General features: G+C 45.2%; 1 protein-coding gene across 1 annotated transcript in view; it reads left to right on the forward strand.

The window, feature by feature from the left end:
- Positions 1 to 3,687: 3,687 nt before the first annotated feature.
- The window catches only part of LOC146189629 (polycystin-1-like), a 71,805-nt gene continuing 51,033 nt past the window's right edge, over positions 3,688 to 24,459 (forward strand). The window contains exons 1-6 of the mRNA XM_084605310.1: positions 3,688 to 3,784; positions 13,481 to 13,669; positions 15,076 to 15,389; positions 18,313 to 18,508; positions 19,786 to 19,961; positions 24,200 to 24,419. Coding sequence (XP_084461436.1) covers positions 3,688 to 3,784; positions 13,481 to 13,669; positions 15,076 to 15,389; positions 18,313 to 18,508; positions 19,786 to 19,961; positions 24,200 to 24,419 — 1,192 coding nt within the window. The remainder of the gene's footprint in view (positions 3,785 to 13,480; positions 13,670 to 15,075; positions 15,390 to 18,312; positions 18,509 to 19,785; positions 19,962 to 24,199; positions 24,420 to 24,459) is intronic.

Here is a 24,459-nt window from a genome sequence, read left to right on the forward strand (position 1 = left end):
TTAGGAATAAATATGGTGATCTTGATCATCATAATTAGTAAACAATATATCCCCCACCACAAACAACCTCTTTCAATTTGACTAGCATTACACAGTGACAGCCGTTCTGCAATGCTTTTTATAAGAGCGCACGCTAAAGTTCCTCTACGGAGATGAAGTGTCGATTAGCGGGATCCACTCGAACCGGAATCACGCCAATGTTACAAGCAGACTTGATAGGTGGTCCTCCCATTTCACTCGATCCGACTGTCGTTCGCTCGCTACATCGCGTGCGCGAAGGTCGCGAATCCTGCTGTGCGCCACCCCTTCCACGCCGCGTGCGATTATTTGCTCCGAAGAGGAGTCATGTCGGAGGCGCGCGCGACCATCGTCATCACTGCGCACGGAGATGGTGACGTTGACCAACGGGCGTCATTCGGCGAAAGCATGAGCTGCGGGAGATCGAAGGGAACAGGTATGGCGTTCCGGAATGGCGCAAAAATAACAGAGCGGCAGTTAGTGCACCGGCTGCGCTTTACCTGCACCGCCCGTTACGCCTCGGATATCTCTTTCTCCCCACTCCTTTCCCTCCTCCTCCTCCCGAGGATAATGTATATTCCGAAGTCGCGGTGCTCGCTACGCTAGGTTGACCCGGTGCGGGCGGACTCATTTAGAAGAGTACAGAGAGAGCTGCCCACGCGTTGCCGACTGGCGTGACGTGTAAACGGCGAGAAACTTATTGCTTTGCGGCGTGGCGATAGCGCAGCAGTATCTTAGAATTACGCTGCTTAACAACACACAGCATGCATTACCAGGCGCCCTGAGGCGTCGACCTTAAATTGGACATATTTTGCTCCTAACGTTCACTTGTCGTTATTTTATGGTTGCTTAAGAATGTGGCGCTCGGCTTCTACGAAGTAAAAATCCATCTATACGTTAGGAGATGCTATTCGATAATGATAGAACTTCACATTTATACTGAGTTTTTATTTACACAATGAAACAGATGACTGGAAAGCTGGCCAAAAAGGTAGAATAAGCCTGGCTGGAAGCTAAAGCGCAGTTAGGATTATTCTACCTTTTTGGCTTCCAATAACGGGTGGCACGTCACACAGAGCCCAGCCGGGGTGGCTCAATGACAAGGGCCCTCGACTCATGAACCCAAGGATGCGGGATCGAATCGCGACCACGCGGGCAGCTTTTCAATGGAGACGAAAAGCAAGGCGCCAGTGTGCTTTGCGATGTCAGTTGTACGTTAAAGAACCCCAGGTGGTCGAAATTTCCGGAGTCCTCCCCTATGCGGCGTCTCTCATAGCCTGAGTCGCTTTGGGAAGTCAAACTCCGGAAACCAAACCAAACCAACCCAACCACGTCCCATAGAACATGATAGAATCGGACACGTAATATGCACTACGCGCAAGACCTGTGCCTAGAATTAATTAATAATAGTTCAGACGTGGTAATTTAGATACAAGAACGCTCACAAGGCACAACTGTGCATGTTTTCCTTGTGTGTGATAATCTCTTAAAATCTTTAGTGCTCAGAAATTGTGTAGAAGCACATTTTTTTCAGCAGGATAACGCCCATGGGTACTATGTTGTTGCAGGTCACAACAGTGAACCATAACAATCAACACACTCGCTGACCATCCCTCAAGGAGCTTGTAGTCTGCAGCTATTCATGGTCGAAAATGCAAAGTATTGGTTCATGGCAGTCTTAACTGTTGTGAGCGTATAACGGGCTTTAAAAGCAAGGTTTTACTACGCTTCGGCAGACTGAATCATCCCGATAAATACGTTACTAAGATTCACTTGCAATATTCCGCAAATTGCCGCAGTACTAAAAGAGATTTCCAAGATCGGTGTACCTTATTGTCTAGACAGCCAACGTGTACTTAAGTTACTTGAAAATAAACAAATGAAAATGGGCTGGAAACGGTCATTCACTAAGAGACAATATCCGTCCTCATCACTACAGCCCTTACGACAAAACTTGAAGAATAAATGTTCATCAATGTCGTTCTTTTAGCATCAGTCACCTTCAAAAATTTGTTTGTCGAGTTTGTTTCCACGCGCCATAAAAGTTTTATGTGATCCTCAAAACCAGGTTTAAGGCTAGCTGAACCAAAACCAGTCGTAGTGCACATTACTAGAGGAAGGGTTTTAACCAGCTGTACCTGCTGACGGTACAGTGTGCATTTGACCACTCTATTGGCGGTAAAATAAAACTAGTTAGCCCAGTCCTCATTGGCAGTATACGCTATGCTCCGGGCTCCCATTGAAACAGGTTTGCCTTTTGGGTGCAGGTTTTAGGCGAAATTATGTTGAAATCTTTGCTTTAAACATGGTTTTCTCAGGCTGATCGAAGGCACGTTTGTTAAAAAAAGGTTACCTCTGGTTACTGTAGCAAGAGTAGAGAAATACCGTTCTATAAAGTGGATAAAGCGATAAACCGTACATGCAGGATGAACCAAACGCTGACAACAGGTGAGCTGAAGTCAAAATAGCATAGTGCACGACTTGGTACGGGTGGGCGAGCAAAAAAACGCAACCTAAACGAAGGACTAGGTTCTTTGTTTTAGTTGCATTAATTCGTTCTTCAGGAGCTGAAGTCCGCGCTTTTCCGGCCGGTATATCACAGTTCTTGCTTGTTCTTGCGTCTAAAATTTAATGGTTGAATGTAATTCATACCGACAATTGGTGTCTCGCTGGTCACTTAACAAGCAAGGAGTTAGACAAGGTATTTGCTGTTGTGTTCATGTAATGCGTTCTCCCGCAGCCTACAACGACAAACTCGATTACGCCATGCGCAATGTCCAATCACATCGTTCACAACGATTGACGTCATTGGCTTGCGTCATGCGCCTGCTGCTGGCCGGATGGTAGCCATTGACGATGCCCTGCTGCATAGATGCCGATGTGGTGTCCTGTGGGTCACAGAGCGTGTTAGAATGTGGGCTGGTAGTGCAACAAGCGCTGATTGAGCTCATCGCCATTCGTGGCGCGCCACGCAGGTCCGACCTTGGTGCGACCGTGGTTGGCCATGCGTTGCCCTGGTCTCCAGGGCGACCAGGACACAACAGTGCGCTCGAGCGCGCGCAACACGCTTGAGCCGCGGTGATACCGTTGCGCAGTTCTGCAAGAACGCCCCGACCGCCGACCACACGCAGTGGACTCGAGGGCTCGGACCTGTGGAAAATTTCCCTAGTGTCCCCTGGCTTGCTGACCTTCTGGACGTAAAGATTGTTCTGTAGAGAGACGGACGAATCTAACTGTGTGTGTGTACTTTCAGAGGAAGACTCTCGGCCAATCTGATTGCGCTCACAGCTATGTCAAAGTGCACTCTTAAAGCCTTTGAGCAAGAAAGTATGGCTTGATCTGGCTGGAAGCCTGACATCGTCTCAGTCATCTCAGTAGTCGTTACTTGAGGTCAGAGGGAAGAGAAGTGAACAGAAGCCGGCACAACTTCCTGGTGGTACAGGTCAAGTTAAAAACCCTCTGCACGTCTTTCAGTGTTTTTATTTAGCGTAACAAAGAAAGGACTCCAACTTGCACCGACGCAAGACAGGTATCTTGCGTTCCTTCACTATGACAGTGATCCTCTGAAAAACATCACTAAGTGGACCCTGAGTGCTTGCTTTGGACATTTCGGTTGAACTCTTCTTGAAGCCAAACAAGACAAAGTTACGACCAGGGATCACACTTTTTATGAGAGTAGCCACGAAAGGGGCTCTCGGAGCCCCTAGCTTCTCACAGCGAGAGCTGCTCATTTGTTTCGCCATCTTGGGGGCAATCATCCAAAATGGTAAGACAACTCTTTTCTCTGTTGTTAAGAAGAGTCTATATTGCAGGCATAGTAGATGTGTACCGCGACTATCACACCTTCTGCCGCATACACTGAGGGAAGAGTGAGGACGCAAAGTGTCCTCGTGTAAGAAAGTTAATGCTGCTCCAGCCTTCAGAAAGCATATTTGCCTAACTTGCACGAACCTTTACATGTTTTACAGGAAAGCTCCAATGAACTCCAACTTTTAGCCACGAGCTTTTCGTGATCATGGGGTAGGTTCCCTGTCATGGCCTACATGCTGTTTTGTGATGAAAATGGGGTGAAACCGAAGGTACCCGCATAGAAACGTTGAGCGAAAATGTGGACCCAAAATACCATGCACATTGCTGAGAAAGGTTGCGGTTGATAATTTCGTGCTTCTTACAAACTGCGTTGTGGTAAACGCTATACTCAAGCTCGGCTAGTTCGAATGAAATTTACTGAACACCTCTAACAACTCAATTAATGCGGCTGTTTGAAACGTACGCGTGACTGCGCGAGCCGCTGAAAGAATCGAATGAGCATTATTCAATCAGCAAACATAAAGGCCTGTTAGGAGCCGTTGAAATCCCAATAGCTGCTAAAAAAAGAAATATCCTTCTGTGAGCGTTCGTGCTGAGGCTTTTACAAATTGCATAACGGAACAACTGATTCAGACTTCAGTGATAGAGTATACGATAAGAATTTCTCAGAAAAGATTTTCAAAGCTCATACATATGACTTCGAATAATGCCACAAGAGAAAAGCTAATGATGCCCTTATTTCGAATCGCCTTGTAGCTCGTAGCAAGGACAGAGCGCTGGGCGAGTTGGCTTTGGTCCATACTTACCCCGGAGCGTGGGACACAGGGATAAAGTTTTTTGCTCTCTCTTTAATATTTTCTGCTGCCATAAGTTTAGTAATACTGATAATCCATCATTGCACAAGTCCGACAAGAATGGCGGATTCCATCACTGAAACGTAATTGCTTCCCGATGTTACAAAGAGATGTCTGCGCATTGTTAAGGACAAATGCGACGCGCTATGGCGCTACACTATGCACTCAGTGAGGATAGTATGATGCTTGCCGGAACAAGACACGTTTCAGCTTACAGTTTCTTATTATTTTACTGCTTAAGATCCTTTCAATAAGCTCCAGTATACCAATAGTAATGCAGTGTGTCATTATGAGCGCACCGGTCACATCAACCCGCCACGGTAGTGCTGTGGTTAAGACGCTCGACTACTGTACCGGAGTGCCTGGGTTCGAACCTGAACATCGGCGACTGCGTTTCGATGGAGGCGAAACGGAGTGGCGTCTATGTGCTGTGCGATGTCAGTGCACGTGAAACAACCTCAGGTGGTCTAATTTCCGGAGACCTTCACTACAGCGTAGTCTCTAATAGCCTGAGTACCTTTGGGGCGCTAATTTCTACAAACTAAACACAAACGACCGCTTCACAGCATCCATTTCACGCGCTGATTTTCCACAAACCTTGTCAGGTGGTTTGTGATTAAATCAGATACGGGCAAGACCCTTATCTGTGATCGAAATGAGGAACCGATTTCGCGCTTTTATTATTTCTCTGGCAGCGCACAGTGTTTTGCATATAAACTTTTTGGCACGTGCTTGACTGAAGAGATAGCTTAAGCAAATGATTTCAACTTATGCCAGTGTTGCTAAAGCATGCAGTGCGGTCGCGAATAACGTATTTCCTTAGTACATCATCTAATCGTCAAGCTCACATCTGTGAGATGTACGATGTCAGTGCGCGTTAAAGAAGGAACCCAAGTGGTCTAAATTAAGAAGAACAGAAAGCTGGGCGAGTTAATTGCTATCCATTATTTAACAGCGCGAAAAAACGAGGACGTTAACACACACAACAACACGAGCGCTGACTTTCAGCTAAAGATTTATATCACGGACGACACTTATACATAATCCCGCAAAAATACACACAAAAAAAAACTCACTTATCCTAGTCTTAATCTTCCTTAAACTAGCGAGACTAATAATGGCCGGATTATTAAAAGAGAAACACGGTGAAAGGACGGAGCCCAGGGATCTAGAAATGACCTTAAGAAGAACAGAAATCTGGGCGAGTTGGTTGCTATCCATTATTTAACAAGTCGTTGCAGAAAGATTAAGACTAGGATAAGTGAGATTTTGTGTGTGTATTTTTGCGGGATTATGTATAAGTGTCATTCGTGATAATAAATCTTTAGTTGAAAGTCAGCGCTCATGTTGTGTGTGTTAACGTCCTCGTTTTTTCGCGCTGTTAAATAATAATGTCTAAATTATTCTAGAGCGCCCCTTGGTCTTTCGCTTCTTTCTCTTCATGTTTCACCCCTTACTTAGCGGCGCGGTTAAAGTGGCCACCGAGATGCGAGACACTTGTCGTCGTTACTTTCGTCAAAAGCCAAATTTGCTGTGCGTTAAAAAACTTCGGGTGGTCGAAATTACTCCGGAGCTCTCCACTACGGCTTCCCTTTCTCTCTTTCCGCTTTCATTCCCACCTACCTCCCTTCCCTTACGGCGCGGTTCAGGTGTCCACAGAAACAAGTGTCAGTAGCCCTGTTTACATTCACACAACAGCGTAGGGTCGAGTTGGGGAGTTCAGTTGAGTGGACTCCACCGTACCGGGTTTACATGAGCCCGACACGACGATGCGCACGACCGGCTCTGGACGAACGGCGGTAACAGCGGTACCTCGCGGCGAGGGCGAAGAACTAGCAGACGGCATCCGATTCCAATTTTTCCCCCGCGCATATCTAGCATTTTCCGTACTGTTCTCCTCTCCCACTGTGCCCCGACCCAACCCGACAGCGTTTACATATGCTTCCTTCAGCGAGGTCTAGTCCAATCAACACACCCCCTGCGCGGGAGTTGACCATGACTCGACCCGTCGTCTTTTCGACCCGACCCGACGGGGTTTACATGAACCCTATAACCAGTTTTTCAACTCAACAACTCAACTCAACCCGCTCCTGACGAGTCATGTAAACGCCGCTACGGATGCCTTTCCCTTTCTGTGCACCAATTATTATTATTTATTGTTATTTATTATTATTATTATTATTATTATTATTATTATTATTATTATTATTATTATTATTATTATTATTATTATTGTTATTATTATTATTATTATTATTATTATTATTATTATGATTATTATTATTATTATTATTATTATTATTATTATTATTATTATTATTATTATTATTATTATTATTATTATTATTATTATTATTATTATTATTAATTTTCCCGGGGAGCACTATAGTTTAAATACAGCCATGGACAGATCATTATTGATTTGTTATTTACGTATGAAGGGACTGAAATTAGTTACACACGATAGCGTAAGTCTCACGCGTCAGAAAATTCAGCTTCGTCACCGTCTACTTAGTTGGCCGTCGGCGGATAGTCATGATTGGTCGGTAGGGTCATGACGTCATAGCAACATGCTTTCGGGCGGGAATATTAAACACCCCGCAATGACCAGGTTAAACGTGACATCCGGCATCGAGTTAAAATGAATAAAACACGACGTCACAAGCGAAATAAAAAGTCACCGCACGTCTCAGAAGGTTTCACTCCATAAAAAAAAATATTTCGTGCAAGATTTGAGCCACGACTTTTCTTCGAGATCCAGAAACGTAGTGTCTATGTAGACACGCCAGGCACGCTTGTAGGTTCTGGGAACAAGCGACAATGTGTATATACGTCGTGTGATCTTACACTCTTAAAGTGACATCCTACGGTTGTGTGCTACAAGGTGTGTATGCAATTAGTAAGGCAACAATAAGCGAAAACTTTATTAAGGGCAAAGCCTATGCTGCTGTTTATACACGCTTTGTCTGAAGTGGCGCTGGCCTGCGGAAGCAACCGGAACCACTAAAATCTAATGTACGCCGCTGCCTCATCAGACGGTGCGCGATCAGAATTGATTGGGCTGCTCTGAATAAAGAGATATGTATAAAACTGTAACCATTTTACGCAATCATGTGTCCACCATGCCCTTAAGAGGAAGCCTAAGTTCGCCCTGATTTTTATAGTCGGTTTAGTTATTGTTGCGGCAAACATCAGCAGCCAGCTCCACGAAGAAACCACTCAGTGTTTTGAGAGCCGGTCGAGTGTCAGAAGCCAGCGCTCTGACTTCATGTCTGCACAAAGCTGGACCAGCACGTCAGTAAATACATAAGTTATTTTGTATATTGTCGCCTGCTTCTATGAGAAAATATGCTATTTATCCAGTAAAGTGCACTTTTAATAGCAGCAGGAAGGTCGCTATAGCATCACAGGTAGGAAATTTGAAGAAAAAAAAAACTTATCTGCGTCTTACCACCATTATTGTAGTCGGCTGCAGCTGAAGCCAGCAGTAACCGTCGCCAAGAATTCCTCCATTAGAGGAAGCAGTCCCATTTTTATATTTAGGCGAACACATAAACCTTTTCTGGTTGCCTAAGTATAAAGCGAAACGTAAGGTGAAATGTTAGATGAAGTATTTCAATGAATCCGGCTTGTTTGGTACCGCCAAATTTAAGAACGCCACGTAAAATGGCGAATTTTTTGCATCCACTGTTTAATTTTTTTCAAGTTTCATTATACTGAACCAAATATAAACATCAACTTTTCTTTTGATAAATAGACTGTCAAAACTAAAATATCTTCACCCCTCCCCCCCCCCCCCCCGCCTCCCTTTTCTCTACGTCGTTTAAAATGTGGCGCTATAGGCTAAGACAATGATAACCATTCGTGCCATCTGCGTCGAAATCCGCAACAGGAATGTTCAAAATGGCGGATATACATCGTTTGTTCCATTAAAGAGATCTCATTGTGCAGCAGCCGATGACCATGTGTGGTTATACTGCAGTGAATGTCTGAGAAGCAGGAGAAGCTAACCTCTTTCTACTCAACATGGAGGATTTTTGTCCGCTTGGAAATAAAACTGCCATAAAAACCAAGGTATGTTGGTGGGCGAGTTGGTTAATCACTGTCAAAGGAAGAACGCTAGCAAACGACGGACAAGGTGTGTGTGGGTCCGCCTCATCCTTCTCCGTCGTCTGCTAGCGTTCTTCTTCTGCCATGATAACGCATGGCGCATGAACCAATGCCCAAATGAGCGTAACAAAGCGAAAAAGACAGAGTGCGACTTTTCGACCACTTTTCGGGCCGATACTTACCGTTTTCAGAGCCATATCTGAAGTGAAGCTGAGGGCGCGGTAAAAGCAAGCTGGCGCTGACAAAAAGCAAGCCTGCATATGGTAAGGAATAACCTCCAAAGTTGAGTGGTGCGAGATTCAACAACACTTTATCAATAACAAAAAGCACGTATAGCAGACTGTCTCCGGTGTGACCTAGCCAAGAGGGCGACCGAAAGATGAGTGCACTGTGTTGTCATGTGTCTAAGCAGCTGTTTCGCATATCGTCCACCGGGATATTTTGACGCTCTGTTGAAATTTGGTCATTTCGTCTCTCTGTCAGCTGTAACGAACTTGTAAAAATAGTTTCTTTACCAACCAGGCTGTAGTTATCGAGATGGGTGATACGATAGATGCGGCATTAAGATGATGGTTGATCGGTCTAGATGATATACAATTTACATTACGAAAGCCCGAAATATCGGTCGAGGACAGAACACTCGTCGATGTTTCTGGTCTCTTTATGCGCGTCTGATTTCTCGCGTTCCCGTGATGTCAGCGTAGTGGGCAAATTTAAAACTTTATGCTATTTTAAAATCAGCGCTTTTCGGTTAGTGGGCCCTTTTCTCTTCAGAGAAGTTATTGGCTTCATAAACACGTAAGTGCCGCTTGTTTGTATCCAGCCTTGTCATTGGAGCCATGTGATGCGCTAATGTGTTCTACCTTCACTAGAACTACGATGCCGTTTCCCCTAAAAGTAAAACAAGACGGATATGTAGTTTGCTGCAAAGTATAATGTATCGCATGCTCGTAGTCGTCACAAGCTAATTGGGTGACAGAGAATGCGACCAGTCGTACTCATACTATATGCATGAGCATTTATCTCGCTACATCGAGTAATCCACACGTAAGCAGCCCTGCTTCAGGACTCTGGCTCAGCAACAGAAGCGTCCGGATGTTGTGCTACAGACGGCAGGCAGGACAGTAGACGTCACTCAAAATCGATAACGCACCGCCAGTACTGTACTAATATCGATACAAAGGATGGAATGAACATTATTTTGTTCAAATACTACAACCATCGTAAACCTGAGGACCCTACCGTGGTGGTGCTTCTACCCGTCTGAGTAAGTAGGTTGATACACCAAGGAACAAATTGGCAAAAAATAAAATCATCTTGCAAAACACATATTTGGGTATCAGGAACAATTACCGGCGTAAGGACACGGCTATGGGTAGTTTATTTAGGGACAGGAGACCATTGCGGGCAGGGAAACAAGACTCTCGTTAGACGTCTCAGTGACGATATAAGCCAGTTTGGAGACGGGCCCGATATTATTCTACTGGGGGACATGAACGACAATATCGCCGATCTAGACAGATACACGGATTGCAACGGGAAGCTAATGCTAGATTTCTGTGAGCGATACAACCTAGTTATTGTAAATAAACAAAATGTGAGGGACAAATCACATGGGAGTTCCGGAACAGGCAGACAACCATTGGCTACTGCCTAATGTGGCAGGGAATTTATAGCAAGCTGGTAAAAGTAAAAATAGACGAAGAAGGGGAGTGTAGTCTGGGAAGTGATCATAAACGTAGTAGTCTGCAGATGGGACCCTTGATGAAACGAGAAACGCAATTTAGACAAAAAGAAAACGCGAGAATAAACGGCGATCAAATAGCGCAGATAGAAGCAGACATAGAGGAAGCAACAGAGAAAAGCCCCATGGAAAACTGGGATTATGAACAGGTAGAACTACCCATAAGGAGAAAAATTAAGGAGGTTAAAGTAGGAAACCGCTGGAATGGAAAGACGATGTTACGGAGCTGGTGGAATAAGGAAATCAGGGAAGCCATTGAACAACGACGGGCAGCTTCAAGGGAACACCGCGATCAAAAAAAAAGTACAGGTATCTTAGGAGGAAATAGACAGAAAATGCGAATCGTATCGACAAAAGAAATTTGATGTACAGGATCTCGTCCAAAGTAAAATCAAGCAGTCCACCGATCGCTGGATGGCTGAAGTACACTTTGCCACTAAAGGCGGACCAAGAAAATTCTGGAACCATTTGAGCTGGCTAGGTAAAAAGTATCAAATAAAGCAGGACTGGATTCAAGATAACGATGAAAATTGTTTAAAGGGACACAACGCTGTCAACTACATTACGTCAGTTATAGCCGAGTCATTTAAGAGCAACGATAGGGTAATCTCCACAAATCGGGGAGCAACACAAGATAGCCGAATACAAATTGGCTTAGAACTGACCAATCTAAACCGGAAAAAGGCGGGAAAAGATATTCCTAAAAGCACATCCACAGGAATAGATGAAATTCCTATCAAGCTGTTTAATGAACTTGGTCCAAAAAGTAAGGAAATGTTTTTAAAAGCTTTGAAAACCGTCATAACGAATAAGCAAATTCCGGACAGCTGGCGGCAGAGTAAACTGAATTTGATTTATAAAGGGAAAGGAGATAGGATGCGCATAAAATCCTACAGGCCGATTGCCATAACATGTTATATACATGTTAATCATGCAGGCGGTGAAATTAAGGCTGCAATCATGGGTATAAAGTACGAAGATGCCCGGAGAACTTCAGAACGGTTTTAGAAATGGTAGGCGCTTAGATGATATATCGTTTTCGTGCATACACAATGCATCGAAATATCTAGAGTGGCAAATAGTACTTTGTATTTGGCCTTCCTAGACATAAACGGGGCGTACGACAAAGTAAACAGGAAGCTCCTATGGAACATATTAAAAGAAGAAGGCATCGGTCATGAGATATCAGATTTCCTACAGGAAATATACCGGGATAACAAAGTAGAAATTACATGCGAAGGGATAAATAGTACGGACGCTGTCAAGGTATGCAAAGGATTAAGACAAGGCTGTCCTCTATCACCGCTGCTGTTCATGATTTATATGATAAATCTGGAATTGAGGATACAAGAAAGTAACCTAGGTTTTAACCTGTCATATATATTAGGCGGAAAGGTGTCAGAGCAGCGCCTCCTCAGTTTAATGTATGAAAACGATTTTGTGCTTCTAGCAGGTAGCCAGGAACACTTGCAAACTCTAGTTAAGTATTACGGAGACGAAGGGGACGCTCTAGGCTTCAGTTTTAGCGCAGTTAAGTCGGCGCTGATGATTCTCAACGGCTCAACTAATCAGAGTCTTAAAAAACAAGGCATGAGATACCCAGAGTGGCAGAATATAAATAGCTCGGGGTATAGGTAAACGAAGGATTAGAATACATTGAAAAGCATGAGCAATCACTTAGGATAAAAGGGCGAAGAAATGCCGGGATAATGATGCATAGGGCATTGTGGAGATACAACAGGTATCAGGTGCTGAGGGGTGTTTGGAAAGGAATTATAGTGCCCGGGCCTGCTTTCGGAAATGCGGTTTTGTGCCGAAAAGGAGAGGTACAGTCGACATTAGAAATAAATCAGAGAGCCGTCGGACGATTGGCACTGGGTGCCCATGGCAAAACCACTAATGAGGCGGTACAGGGAGATATGGGCTAGGCATATTTCGATGTAGGGGAAGCTCAGAGTAAAATATTATATGAGGAACGCCTGAGGAAACTGGACAGCCACAGGTAGGCAGCTAAAGTATTTAAATACCTATACCTTAAAAGCCTTGACTCACAATGGAGGAAAAGTACTAGGAAACTAACCAGGCGTATGCTGGTCACAAGGACGAAGAAATAAAAAACGTTAAGCAACCGGCGAAAAACACCGAAGGTAAAAATTGAATAAATTCTATGAAAAAGAAGCATAGTGTAGAACTATACCGAAAGGTGAAAAGGCAGATCAGGAAAGAATCTTTCTTTGATAACTCAAAAGGCAGTGTCCTACTTTTTAAATATAGATCAGGGTGCCTTAAACACGCAGCTAAAAAAAGAAATTTACCCATGAAGATGACACATGTGCAGTATGTGGTAAATCCACAGAAAAAATTAACCATCTTATACTCGAATGTAATGGCATCCATCCGGAAGTCGATGCAGGCGCAGTCACCCTTCCTAAAGCTCTGGGGTTTAGAGATACCAGTGGCAGGGTGAATGAACCTGCGGTGGTAGCTAGCAAAAAACGATTGGAAGAATGGTGGCCTAAAAGCAGAAAAGTGACGTAATGTTATTAATGTAGAAACAATTTAAATCAATGAGATGATGGTATAGTTAACCAACCTAAAACAATGATTAAAATATAGGGAAAAAAAACGAGCATGATAGCAACTGCTACCACCCCGTTTCAAAGGGGACGCTCCTATATTCTATCCATCCCATCCGGTTCCCTTGGGAGACGGAATTTCAGTCCACCAAAGTAGATGCGGTAGATGCTCTACAACGCAGCCACTGTTATATAGTTTAAAAACCCGATGAGAAAAAAAAAAAGAACAATCTTCTGAGACCAGTTTGTGCGCTCAGTGCAAAGCCTTCGCTCCGTGGAGGGCATCGGGTGAGATAGCGCACCGTAAGACTTAATGCCGGTTGTGGGTGTTCACAAGCGGATCCCTGCCATGGGGCGCGTTAATGCAGCGGACGCCCTCAAGAATGGCGACTGTCTGCGCTCGGACTCGGCGTCGTACTTCCAGCTCTCTCCCGGCGGCTACGACCCTGCCAAGGGCATGGATGGAGGGCACTGCCAGAAGCTGTGCGCTTCCATATCGGCGCCTTACTCGGGCATCCAGTCCAACCGTTATTGCCTATGCTCCGACGACCCGTTCGGTGAGTGCAAAAACTCCAATAGCTTCTGCACGGCGACTTAGTGTTTAGCTAACAAAAAGGCCCGTACTACAGATTTACCACTTCGCGTAAATGGCGATTTTTATTCGTAGAGCTTTTTTTTTTTTCTTCACAGCACAAACTTCACCTCGCGTCACATTTCTTGCCGCAATATTTGCATCGAAAATACCGCACCAGTGTCTTCAAAGCCTGTTGCGTTCACTCATGGTAGACAGTACATGGAGGTCACCCTCGAATGCATGAACAAACTATAAATGAGCACTTGCAAATCTTCCGCGATTAATATTTTACTATAGTCGCTACTAACGTCATAACTTCATGTTTTCCGCATCCAACTTCTGGTGATGTTCGAACCCATGTGATATGCCTGCAGCAGCAGTCTTTAAACGCCTAACGCCATCTGCAGGAGCGAACTGTAAACTTGTGCCTCAGTGCTATCTCAACGTTTTGAGGCGGGAACGAGTAGAGGTTGCTTCGGAAACGCTGCTATCCGGCAATCGCCGTAATCCTTGCTATCCGAGCAGACGAATAAAGCATCACATTTTATACCAATCGCATTTCACCCCTTACGCCTGCTATCACGCTTCAGCCGACCACGCTTAACTGTTCCCTATGATGAGGTGACGAACACGGGGCCGTAACCAACCTGTGCATTCCGCCGTGAATTTTCTAGATATATCCTTAGCCTGAATATATATCTAGGAAATTTAGGCAGCCGGTGTCTCGCGCCTCGTGTAGATATCGTTGTTGTCGCGCAAAACGAAATAGTTTTCAATTAATATTTTTAAGACATCACCAGACACCGCTAGGAATGTTTCTCAAATCTTGGCGAGTGTATGCAAGTAGTTAGAATAGGAGCATGCTAGCAGGCTTACATTGATGTCTGCACTGTGTGTGAAGGAAAGAAATAAGAAAGTCTCGAAAAGAGCATAGATATAAAAGAAAGAACTTCCACGTTTGTCCTTACTTCCGCTGAGGTTTGTCACTTAAGCATATCATAGCGTAGTGCACCCATTTTTCTTGCTTTATGGGTGGTGTATATATTTTTAGCAGGAAATGTCCGCGCGGTCTGACAGTATTCCTTTCTTCCCCAGCCGAGAGCACAAACCACCACTCCACTCCGGGCTCATGAGGAACAGATCGTAATTCTCCTTGTCAGGTGCGAGCGTGGTAGTAGCGATGACAATGAAGATGCAGTTAGGGATAATGATAATGATGGTAGTAGCGATAGTGATGATGATGATGGTAGGGATGACAATAACGATAGAGTTCGTGAAAACAGTCCTGTAAAGTGACGCCATTTCCGTTCTGAAGCAGACCTAGGTGCAGTCCTGTAATTTTCTCCTTCTTTTTTTTTTTGCGTGTGTTCACAATGCATTATGTCACAGCGGAGCGGCTGACGGCCACCAAAAAAGACGCGTGCGACAAAGGCGAGCAGCTGTCGACACGCTTCTTCCACTCGGACCTGTTCTCGCCCGTCGAGGGACTGCGCGTGATGCCGTCCTCGTCCGTGGTCAACGTGGGCGAGGAGGTCACGCTGCATCTAGCTGTCAAGTCCGGCCGCAATGCCACCGTGCTCTTCAACTTCGGCGATGGTCTGCCCGGTACCCGGGGCACGCTGACCAGCGAGCCCCGTTACATCTACTGGAGGCCCGGCACCTACAACATCGTCGTCCTCGCCACGCCGGTGGGAGCCTCCGACGTGAGTGGCCACAGCGCGCTTAACTGCGCTTTCGTCATACACTGCTTAGGCCCATATATAATATTCGATGTAGGACGTGCAGTGGAGAGTGTAGAAGTTACAAATATGTATTTCTTCGTATAAAATTTTAAACAGTTGCATCTTGCCTGTACTCACCTATGGGGCTGAAACGTGGAGGCTAACCAAGAGAGTTCTACTTAAGTTGAGAACAACCCAGAGGGCTATGGAACGAAAAATGGTAGGGGTAACATTAAGAGATAGAAAGCGTGCAGAGTGGGTCAGAGAAATAACTCAAGTTACTGACATTCTAGTAGAAATTAAGAAGAAGAAATGGACATGGGCAGGACATGTAGTGCGAAGAGAGGATAACCGATGGTCGCTGTGGGTAACAAACTGGATTCCAAGGGAAGGAAATCGTAGCAGGGGGCGGCAGAAAGTTAGGTGGGCGGATGAGATTAAGAAGTTCGCAGGAGTCAAGTGGATGCAGCTTGCACAGAACCGGGTTAAGTGGAGAAATATGGGAGAGGCCTTCGCCCTGCAGTGGGTATAATCAGGCTGATGATGATGATGATGATGATGATGATGATGATGATGATGATGATGATGATGATAAAATTTTAAGAATTTTCAAGAGGTTCTCAGAGGTTCTTTTTGTAACGCTTATCACAACAAGAGCGAACGTTGAGCTCTCATATACGACTTAAAACAAAATTCTTAAAAAGTTCGCACCCAGAAGAATTCCAAATTTCTGTTATGATTGAGCAGATGTGCTTTTAGCTCATGACATAATGCACGAGCCTTTATATTTGAGCACAATTTCAGAGTGCTTTAAGATTCATAAACTACTTATATGGGATGAATTTAACTACGCATCGAAGATCTCTTTCTTAACCCATTAGTTTCCACGTATTAGAAACGTAGCATTAGAGCAATAGCTTCCAGGATCGTATCACGAATGTACTCTAGATAGCAGAAATGAGCAAAAATGAAGCTTTCCGCAAGTGCTTAAAAAGTCATAATTGATAAGAGCAAATCTTTAAAATTTCAGAACGTCTAAGGACGGCAAAACCACGTGGAAACGCGCAGGCGCATGCTGGAAATCAAGTGTAGGATTCATAACTGTTCCGCCATGTGTGAATGCAACTTTATGACCACAGAAGTTTCAAAGTGTTCGGTGGTTAGGTCTGTTATTGGCACTAATTTATTTTTTGGAGAACCTGCATCTCTGGCAGTTTACACTTTCAAATACATTGCATTCATAAATATGCTGTAGAAACCCTTTACTTTAGGTATGCTAGCAATCACGTAGTTATGCGAGCCGAAATAAAAATTATTCACATTTTCGCGCTCTGTTGCATCTCACTATGCATATATTGGGCGGTACAGGGTTAAAAGATCGCAGCAAATGTATGTCGTAAAACTTCACATTTCTTATCCTAAATTTTCGCTGCCTGCTTCCATTCCGATTAGCCTGTGTTTGGTCTGCCTGAAATAGTTCCTAATGCCGGCTACATAAGTTCATTTAGCGCTTGTAACGGTTTAAATAGAGCTTTATGCACTATATCTCCCACACAATAACCTCTGGGACAACAGCCTGCATGCAAGGAGCTCTAAAAGCACTGCTACCAACTTGCACTCTACAATGACGTGTCTGTCAGAGCGGTCTCAGGAAGAATTGCTATCAGTATATGGCACCCGTTGGTCGCCGATATCCTCTCGGCATGCTCGACCAGTCGGCGCCGGTCGGCCGGATTCGTGCTGGAAACCGGTGTTGAGAGTTATGGGTGGGACGCCGTTGCGCGGTGTTCGACAGACCGAAATGAATGTCAGATTGTGGGTCGGTGTTGTTTGCAGCTCGGTGTAGTGGATGGGGAAGAAGTGTTTTGTGACGCCGGTTAGGATACGTCTGAGTCAGATACCGCTACCATGCCACAGCTACGGCCTTGGCCAGTATTGGTGTGGTGGTGGCATTGTTCCTCTTTGTGTACGGTAATATTCTGGGAAGTTGCTGTAAGTGGAAGTGGGAGTGGAAGGTGGGAGTGTGGGAGAATGCTCCTGTGTGGAAGCCCATTTTTAAGGCGAACGCCTTTAATGACTCATGCTGTCGTGGACAAAATGTGTCCCGCTTTTGCAGCGTTCTGATTGACCGAGGCGGGATGACGTCGTAGAGGTCGCGACCAATCACAGCGCACCACCACTGTATGAGCGAATGCTGCCTTATATGGCCATATGCCAATCAATGATCAATTACTAATTAATAAATTTATGACCCATCGATTACTAAATATAAAATTTATATGTTTAATTATTTCATTAACCACTTTCATATTTACTAATTAGTTAATAAGCCAATTATAAATTACTCATTAGTGCCAGCTGCGTAGCAGAATGCGGCACTCAGGCTTTTGCCTTTCACTACTTTAGTCGCTAAAGTACCTCGTAATTTTATTGGTGAATGGAACAAATTTCGGATGGAGCCACTAGAAAGTACACTGGAAAAGATACAGTCTTAGTAAAAAATGTAAAGCCCAGGGGGTTCACTCCTGAGCCAACTTGTAATGTATTTAAAGTCTTCCGAATCTGATGATAAGAAGATTTTTTGTCCTACCTACTCCAATGGGAAGGACCTCAACTAATGCTAAATCAGCGCCACATGCGCAGCTCAGAGGCAGACTCCCTGGGTACACTTTTGACAAAGACTGTATACCTTCCTTGCCCTGTGCATGCCTGGAAGGTGCACCGAGCATATCTGTTCTGTTGGGGGCTGGGCAGGCAGGCCTCAGTAATATAATAGACCAACACATGATATAGCGAAAAGAACTGCTCGCCAGTGCGCGGAAAATCTCATTGGGAGCTGCGTAATAGCACGGGGGAATTGAATATTGTCCATAAGAGCCTTTGGTGACAGAGAGTGCCCCTGCAGCTGTACACAGTTCGTGCGGAGGCCATGGTTGTGGTCACCACCGCCCCGGAGGAGGATGCCGTGCGCTGGAACTGTCCTGCTCTAGTGGAGCCAGGCGCCGGCTTCACCTGCCACCTGAGCGTCAGCGCGGGAGCAGACATGACGGCCGAAGTGGACCCCGGCGACGGCTCGCGACGTCAGATGATGAAACTGCCCGGTGCGTGTTCGCATATTCTTTGCCGAGAGGAAAGAAGTGATGACAGCGAAGCGACCTAAAGCGTGAAAACAGATCTCGGATCAAAACTGAACAGTATCTGTAGAGACGCCATCGGTGCATATATAGGAATCAAGTCATCACGGCAACGCAAAATAAAAATTACGGTGACACTGCTGATTTAGATGAACGAAACTACACTGACTATGCCTTGGAATCCGACACTTGATAACTGACATTTATTTATCGATTCAAGAAAGCCTCTATGAAATTATAGTACTCCACGTGTGTTTGTGTGTGGAGGCCGAGGGAAGGGGGGCATAAAAAGGCACAAACATAAACAGACATAATATCGAAACTATGCGAATAATAAAAGCTATGCATTAGGAATCATCTTAAACCTAATGCAATAAAATGCATAGAGACCAATATTTATTATTTATAATCAACCGCAATGTGTCGTGCAACTGCAATGTGTCGTGCATGACTGCAGCACGAAGAACGCACTGTAAAGCGGTGAGGCGGAAACCTCTTGAAGGAAAGGGGGGGGTGGGGATGGGGGGGGGGGGGGGGGGCTTCACACTGCGTACGGAATAGTGCATGGCGCCGTCACTGGCTAGATTCGGGACACCGCAAGCATTAACGTTCGTTTAGCAAGAAAACCAAAAAGCGAGAGCTGTCCCGAAAACCGTAATATAGAGCAATGCATCTATCCACTAGACCGAGATTGATTTTATCTCAGAATACTCTCAGGTTTTAGGTTTGTTATAAAACTGCGCTTGCTTGAAACCTGGGATTGCATCTTAATTTCTAAAGTTTTGAAGCAGAACATCATGCACAGCTTCCAGAAACAAACCTCAGTCCAACCAGCCGATAGCATCATGAAAATGGCGTCATGTAAAACTTGATTCCGGCGGTTAAATTTTATTTCGTGTTCGTTACCATTGTGTACCTTTTGAACTGAATGCACACTCATAAAGAAATGTTAGTCGGATACCTCACCTGATACTATCCAAGTACATAAACCACGCATCCTCCCGCGTGACTCAATGTTTTTCATTAAGCTTTTCTGCAAGGTCGCACAGAGATAATTGTTTCCTCGAACCCAAATCCCAAAACGTTTTGCGTATGACCGTAAAACTCTTGCTCGCCCAACTGTAGTGGTCTTCCGAACGAGGCTGGCGTTATTGAAAAGAAACCAATAAATAGTTCTTCTAAAATACGGTTTTGCTTTAATGCATGAACTCTTCGCGTGTTCACTGCTTTCGCCCTCGACGCAGACGTGGTGCCGGTGCCCGTGGGCGAGCCCGTACCTCAGTTCCTGACAGAGGACGTAGTGGTGAACGAGGACGATGCGGTCGACTCAGGCGTGCTGCCACAGGCACGAGTGGTCCAGTCCGCCCAGATAGACGTCATCCACGGATACGGCAACATCCCGGGAAAAATGGACATACTGGTGAGTGAGCGGCTGTGGCTGAGCAGCTCCACGACTGCAAGACAGCAGTAGCTAGTCAAGCGTAAGGTTTTGTGCCCTTATCGCGTGTTTAAAGGGACACATATGACATGTTGAAGATGTAAATAGCATCAACATATTACCGTGTCCCAAAGACATAGGTGCAACTTTCACGTTGTAAGCTGAAAAAGGTCAAATAAAGATTTTCCGAGATCACTGCAGAATCTGTACTGGAGAAATTGGTATATCTGAGCGTAGCTGCTTTGTCCGCGAGATGTGTCAGCGTGCTTTCGCGAGTGACAGATACAGCGCCTTTTTTTTTTCTGTAGCCCAATTATATGATTGGTTCATGCATGCACAAGAACACGACGAAGGATGCCTCCTTGGACTGCCAGAAGATCAAATCAGTCGATATTGTCGACCATAAACCCTGGCTGCTCATTGGAGGGTCAAATTCTAAAGTTAAAGCTCAGCTACTTTGGTCATCTGGTGAGAAGAGAGGAGTCGCTGGAGAAAGCTTTTATGTTGGGAAAGGTTGAGGGTCACCGGAGAAGGGGTAGGCAGCGAACGCGATGGTTAGATGGCATCCTCGAGGCGCTGCAGATGAAGTTATGTGATGTTAGGAAGATAGTGAGAGACCGGAAAGCGTGGCGTGATATGGTCAATAGGGTCACGAAGAGTCGGACACGACTGAACGATTGAACTGAACTGAACCCAATTATAAAATGCCGGTGAACTTTGATGCGTTCAAAGGAACGCTGGTAGTGCTCAACTAGGGTCACGCGATGTACCGTGTGAAGCAGCAACGCTCAAGCGTTCACATTTCTACACTCTATATTCTGCAGTGCTCTCGGAATTTTTCTGACTGCAGTTGGTTCATTACCTCTCTTTAAAAAAACTTTCTAACCATTCCCACCCATTTGTGCATGCAAATCACGCCCTTTCCCACTCGGTCACGTTGAAACCTTTCAAATTTCTCGCCACCGCAAGTTAGGCCGACGCCACCGAAAGTAGAGTACCACGTGACCCTATCTGGACATCGACATTACCCATCCCGGCAATTTCGACACATTATTGTCTTAATTGGCTGTAATTTTTTAGCCAATTAAGCCACATGAACCATTTTTTCACTTGCACATCTTTCCTTGGCGTTCTGTCCGATGGTACCATTCTTTTTTCGATATACCAACTAGTTCCTCTTTTACTGCGCCGAAAAGGTCACGCCCACGCGAAAACCGTTTACATATCCATACAATGCTTACGCATTAAAAGAAAACATTATGAGGACGAGTACGACACTTAATGCGAAATATGACCACTGCTCTTTAGCTTCGGCTATGCGAATGGCAGGGCCAACTCGATGGCGCGAACAGCAAGGTCCTCCGGAAGCAAAGCCTAGCTGCCGCGTCGATGGGGTTGAGCTGCTTCTTATGGCGTGCAGCTTGTTTAGCAGCAGCGACAGACGAAGCATTTCAAAAGGTTTCATTGTACATTACTCGAAAGGGACTAGATGACACTGAATTTGAGAGGAGAAGGAGCAAGAGGGAAGCCAAAGAAAGAGAGCGTCGGGGCCCTGGGACGTCTATTGATGCCGGCCACTGTGAGGGTATCGCTCTAGAGGAAACTATATAATAGTTGCATCATACCTTTACTCACACATGGGGCTGAAATGGGGAGGCTAACGAAAAGGGTTCCACTTAAGCAGAGGAAAACGCAGAGAGCTATATGGAACGAAAAATGGTGGCTGTAGCATTACCAAATAGGAAGCGTGCAGAGTGAGTCAGGGAAACAAGTGAGTTAATGACATTCTAGCGAAAATCAAGAACGAGAAATGGGCATGGGCATGGGATGAAGTGCGAAGAGAGAATAACCGATGGTCGCTTAGGGTAACAAACTGGATTCCAAGGGAAGGTAAGCGTAGCAGGGGGCGGCAGAAAGTTAGGTGGGTGAATCAAGTTAAGAAGTTTGCAAGGGTCAAATGAATGCAGCTAGCACAAGACCAGGTTAATTGGAGGAATATGAGAGAGGCGTTCATCCTGCAGTGGGTATAATGAGGCTGATGATGATGACAATGATGATTATGATGACGATGACTGTGAGGGCCACACTCTGCTCGATGGACCGTCTCAGTTATCCGCCGAGGGAGCGGCGCAGAGCTCGTGGATTTTCTTTTGCGTGTGTTCCACACTCTCGCTCGATTACACCGACAATGGCGCCAATGGAGACACGTCTCAGCGAGCGAACGGGTACATAAGAGCTTCGCTCTAAAACTTGCGGTATAATCCGTGTCACGCCTAAACATCCTCACTGCAGGAATGCATACGCATTGTTCTGTATTTTGGATCATGCATGCACAAGACCACGATGAAGGGTGCCTCCAGTTAGATGCAACCAAAGTAAACCTTGTACGTGCTTCTTTTCAATCGTGCCACGTTCCGGGTGAGGTCAGCCAGGTGGAACGAGGACGCTATGGCATCAGCGTAAGCATACAGATGCCTGAAGAATTACACCTCTAGCCCGACAACATCTCATACACGAGTTTATTGATGGATATTTTATGCATGTAACAAGCCAGTTACACGCAGAAAAACTGTCGCGCATTCAGAGAACAAAGGCGGACACTGGAAGCACGCGCGAGCTCGCACAGGAGCACGTGGGAGGGAATTCACAAACGAGGGCTCGAAGACAACAGGGAATGTTTCATAAAAAAAGCACAGTGCGCGTTCCAGAAGCATAAAACGCTGGAAACGAAATCAGTGAGTCTCCCTTACGTATTGTGTGGATGCTCTGCATTCTTGAGAGGGTAACATTTATCTCTCTTACTGCGTATTTTATACCAGTTCTTCCTTTCCACTTTGTGCTGCGCTGCTTACAAAATTAACGCCAGTTTTCTTTAGCAATGCCATTGTTGTTGATGTCGGTATAATTACAAGCGATTATTCACACATGCAGTTGTCGTCTGCATAAGCTTCTACGACCCGCAAGTAACGTGAAAACAGGAGCTGCAGCAATGTCAGCTTGCGTCGGTGCGAATCTCCTCAGCATACCGTGCTGTCACTATGCGTAATGGCTCCTAAAAGGCGTAGTATCGAGTCCCACTCAAACCTTTACTCTTCTGCGAATCTTTGATTTCATCGAATTTTGCCTTCATTTTAACAGAGGGAAAGAGACGGAGAAAGGAAGGTGAGAATGCAGCCATTGAATGCATACCTTCATTAGTGCATCTGTTGCCATTACCAGCTAGTTTTAGCCAGCACTCTGTGGTGAGTCATGACAACCTATTTTTGGACGGGGAAGAAAGGGGAGGGAGTGCGGAGCACTCAGACTGGTCTTCACTCTTATTAAGTTCCGACGAGGGTCATAAAGTTCTTCTCGCCCTTGATGTGGTTAGTTTGAGAGAGCTTAAACATAATTTTCTTGAGAATAACTCGGCCTTTTGTTCAGAAAACAGAAGAAAATGAAGGGCTCGTTATAAGATTTACACGAAGAAAAGCAACTGAAACTGACAGCAAAGGAAGTATAGCAGATTTTCTTTCAATTTGCTGCTCGATTGGACATAATAATGTAATCACGAAGACTGTTGATTATAATAAAAAGCAGCCAATGTGACCGCTGGGTTCCGAAACCATAACCTCTGAATTTCGCGTTCGGTACTCTGCCACTGGGCTATGGCACCGCTTTTTAATCATCTGCTTTCGTCAGCATCTATATTTCTTTTTAACTGTCCTTGCTAGTGTAGCGACTGCGTTCGAGATATCCAGAATAAAGCGGCAATCACTCCACGCAGATGCATTCGAAATGGGCGAAAAACTAGAACTGAGACTGTTTTTTGTTTTTTTTAATAAATACCTTTAATGAACTAATCAATCACTGAGTCAACTGGTTCACTTTCCCAAAAGCGAAGTTTTCACTACAGAGGAATGTTTCACGGGTCTGGTGATTTTTGCTGTACAGCTTGCTCGACTATACATGCTGTTCGGCTTCAGTAATCTGGAGTTTATGTCTAGCGCTCTGTCCTGTCGTGCCCTCTTTTGTTGTCATTGTGTCTTCGCGCAAGAAACTATGTCTCAGGCAGAGATACATCAAATCCCCTGAAAGCTTCATGGCACGCCATAAATAGAACGAAGTCTAAATAGGGCATCTTTTTCGAAACTAATTCACACTTCAGAAGTAGCTCGACAGTGGCTCCACCCTAGACCGGCATATATACCTAACACTTACTATACCTCCTTCACCCGCAGCTCCTGCGTCCGACCTGTCAAGGGTGCACGTTCGAGTTCAACAACGTCACCTGCCACGAGGGTGCCTCGCTGTGCTCGCAGGAAGCGAACTGTCTGCGCAGCGACCAATGCCCAAAGAACGAGGTCTACTCCATCTACAAAATGGTCGAGACCATATCCATCATGGTCAACAAAGGCTACTTTGTGCACCGCCTCTCCAGCCCTGTACCGGTCGTCTCTGGTACGTTCCGGAATACTCACACACGCCATAACGAGTACGT

Source organism: Amblyomma maculatum, chromosome 5, assembly GCF_055883805.1.
Source record: "Amblyomma maculatum isolate TAMU_Amacu chromosome 5, ASM5588380v1, whole genome shotgun sequence".
Lineage (NCBI taxonomy): Eukaryota > Metazoa > Arthropoda > Arachnida > Ixodida > Ixodidae > Amblyomma > Amblyomma maculatum.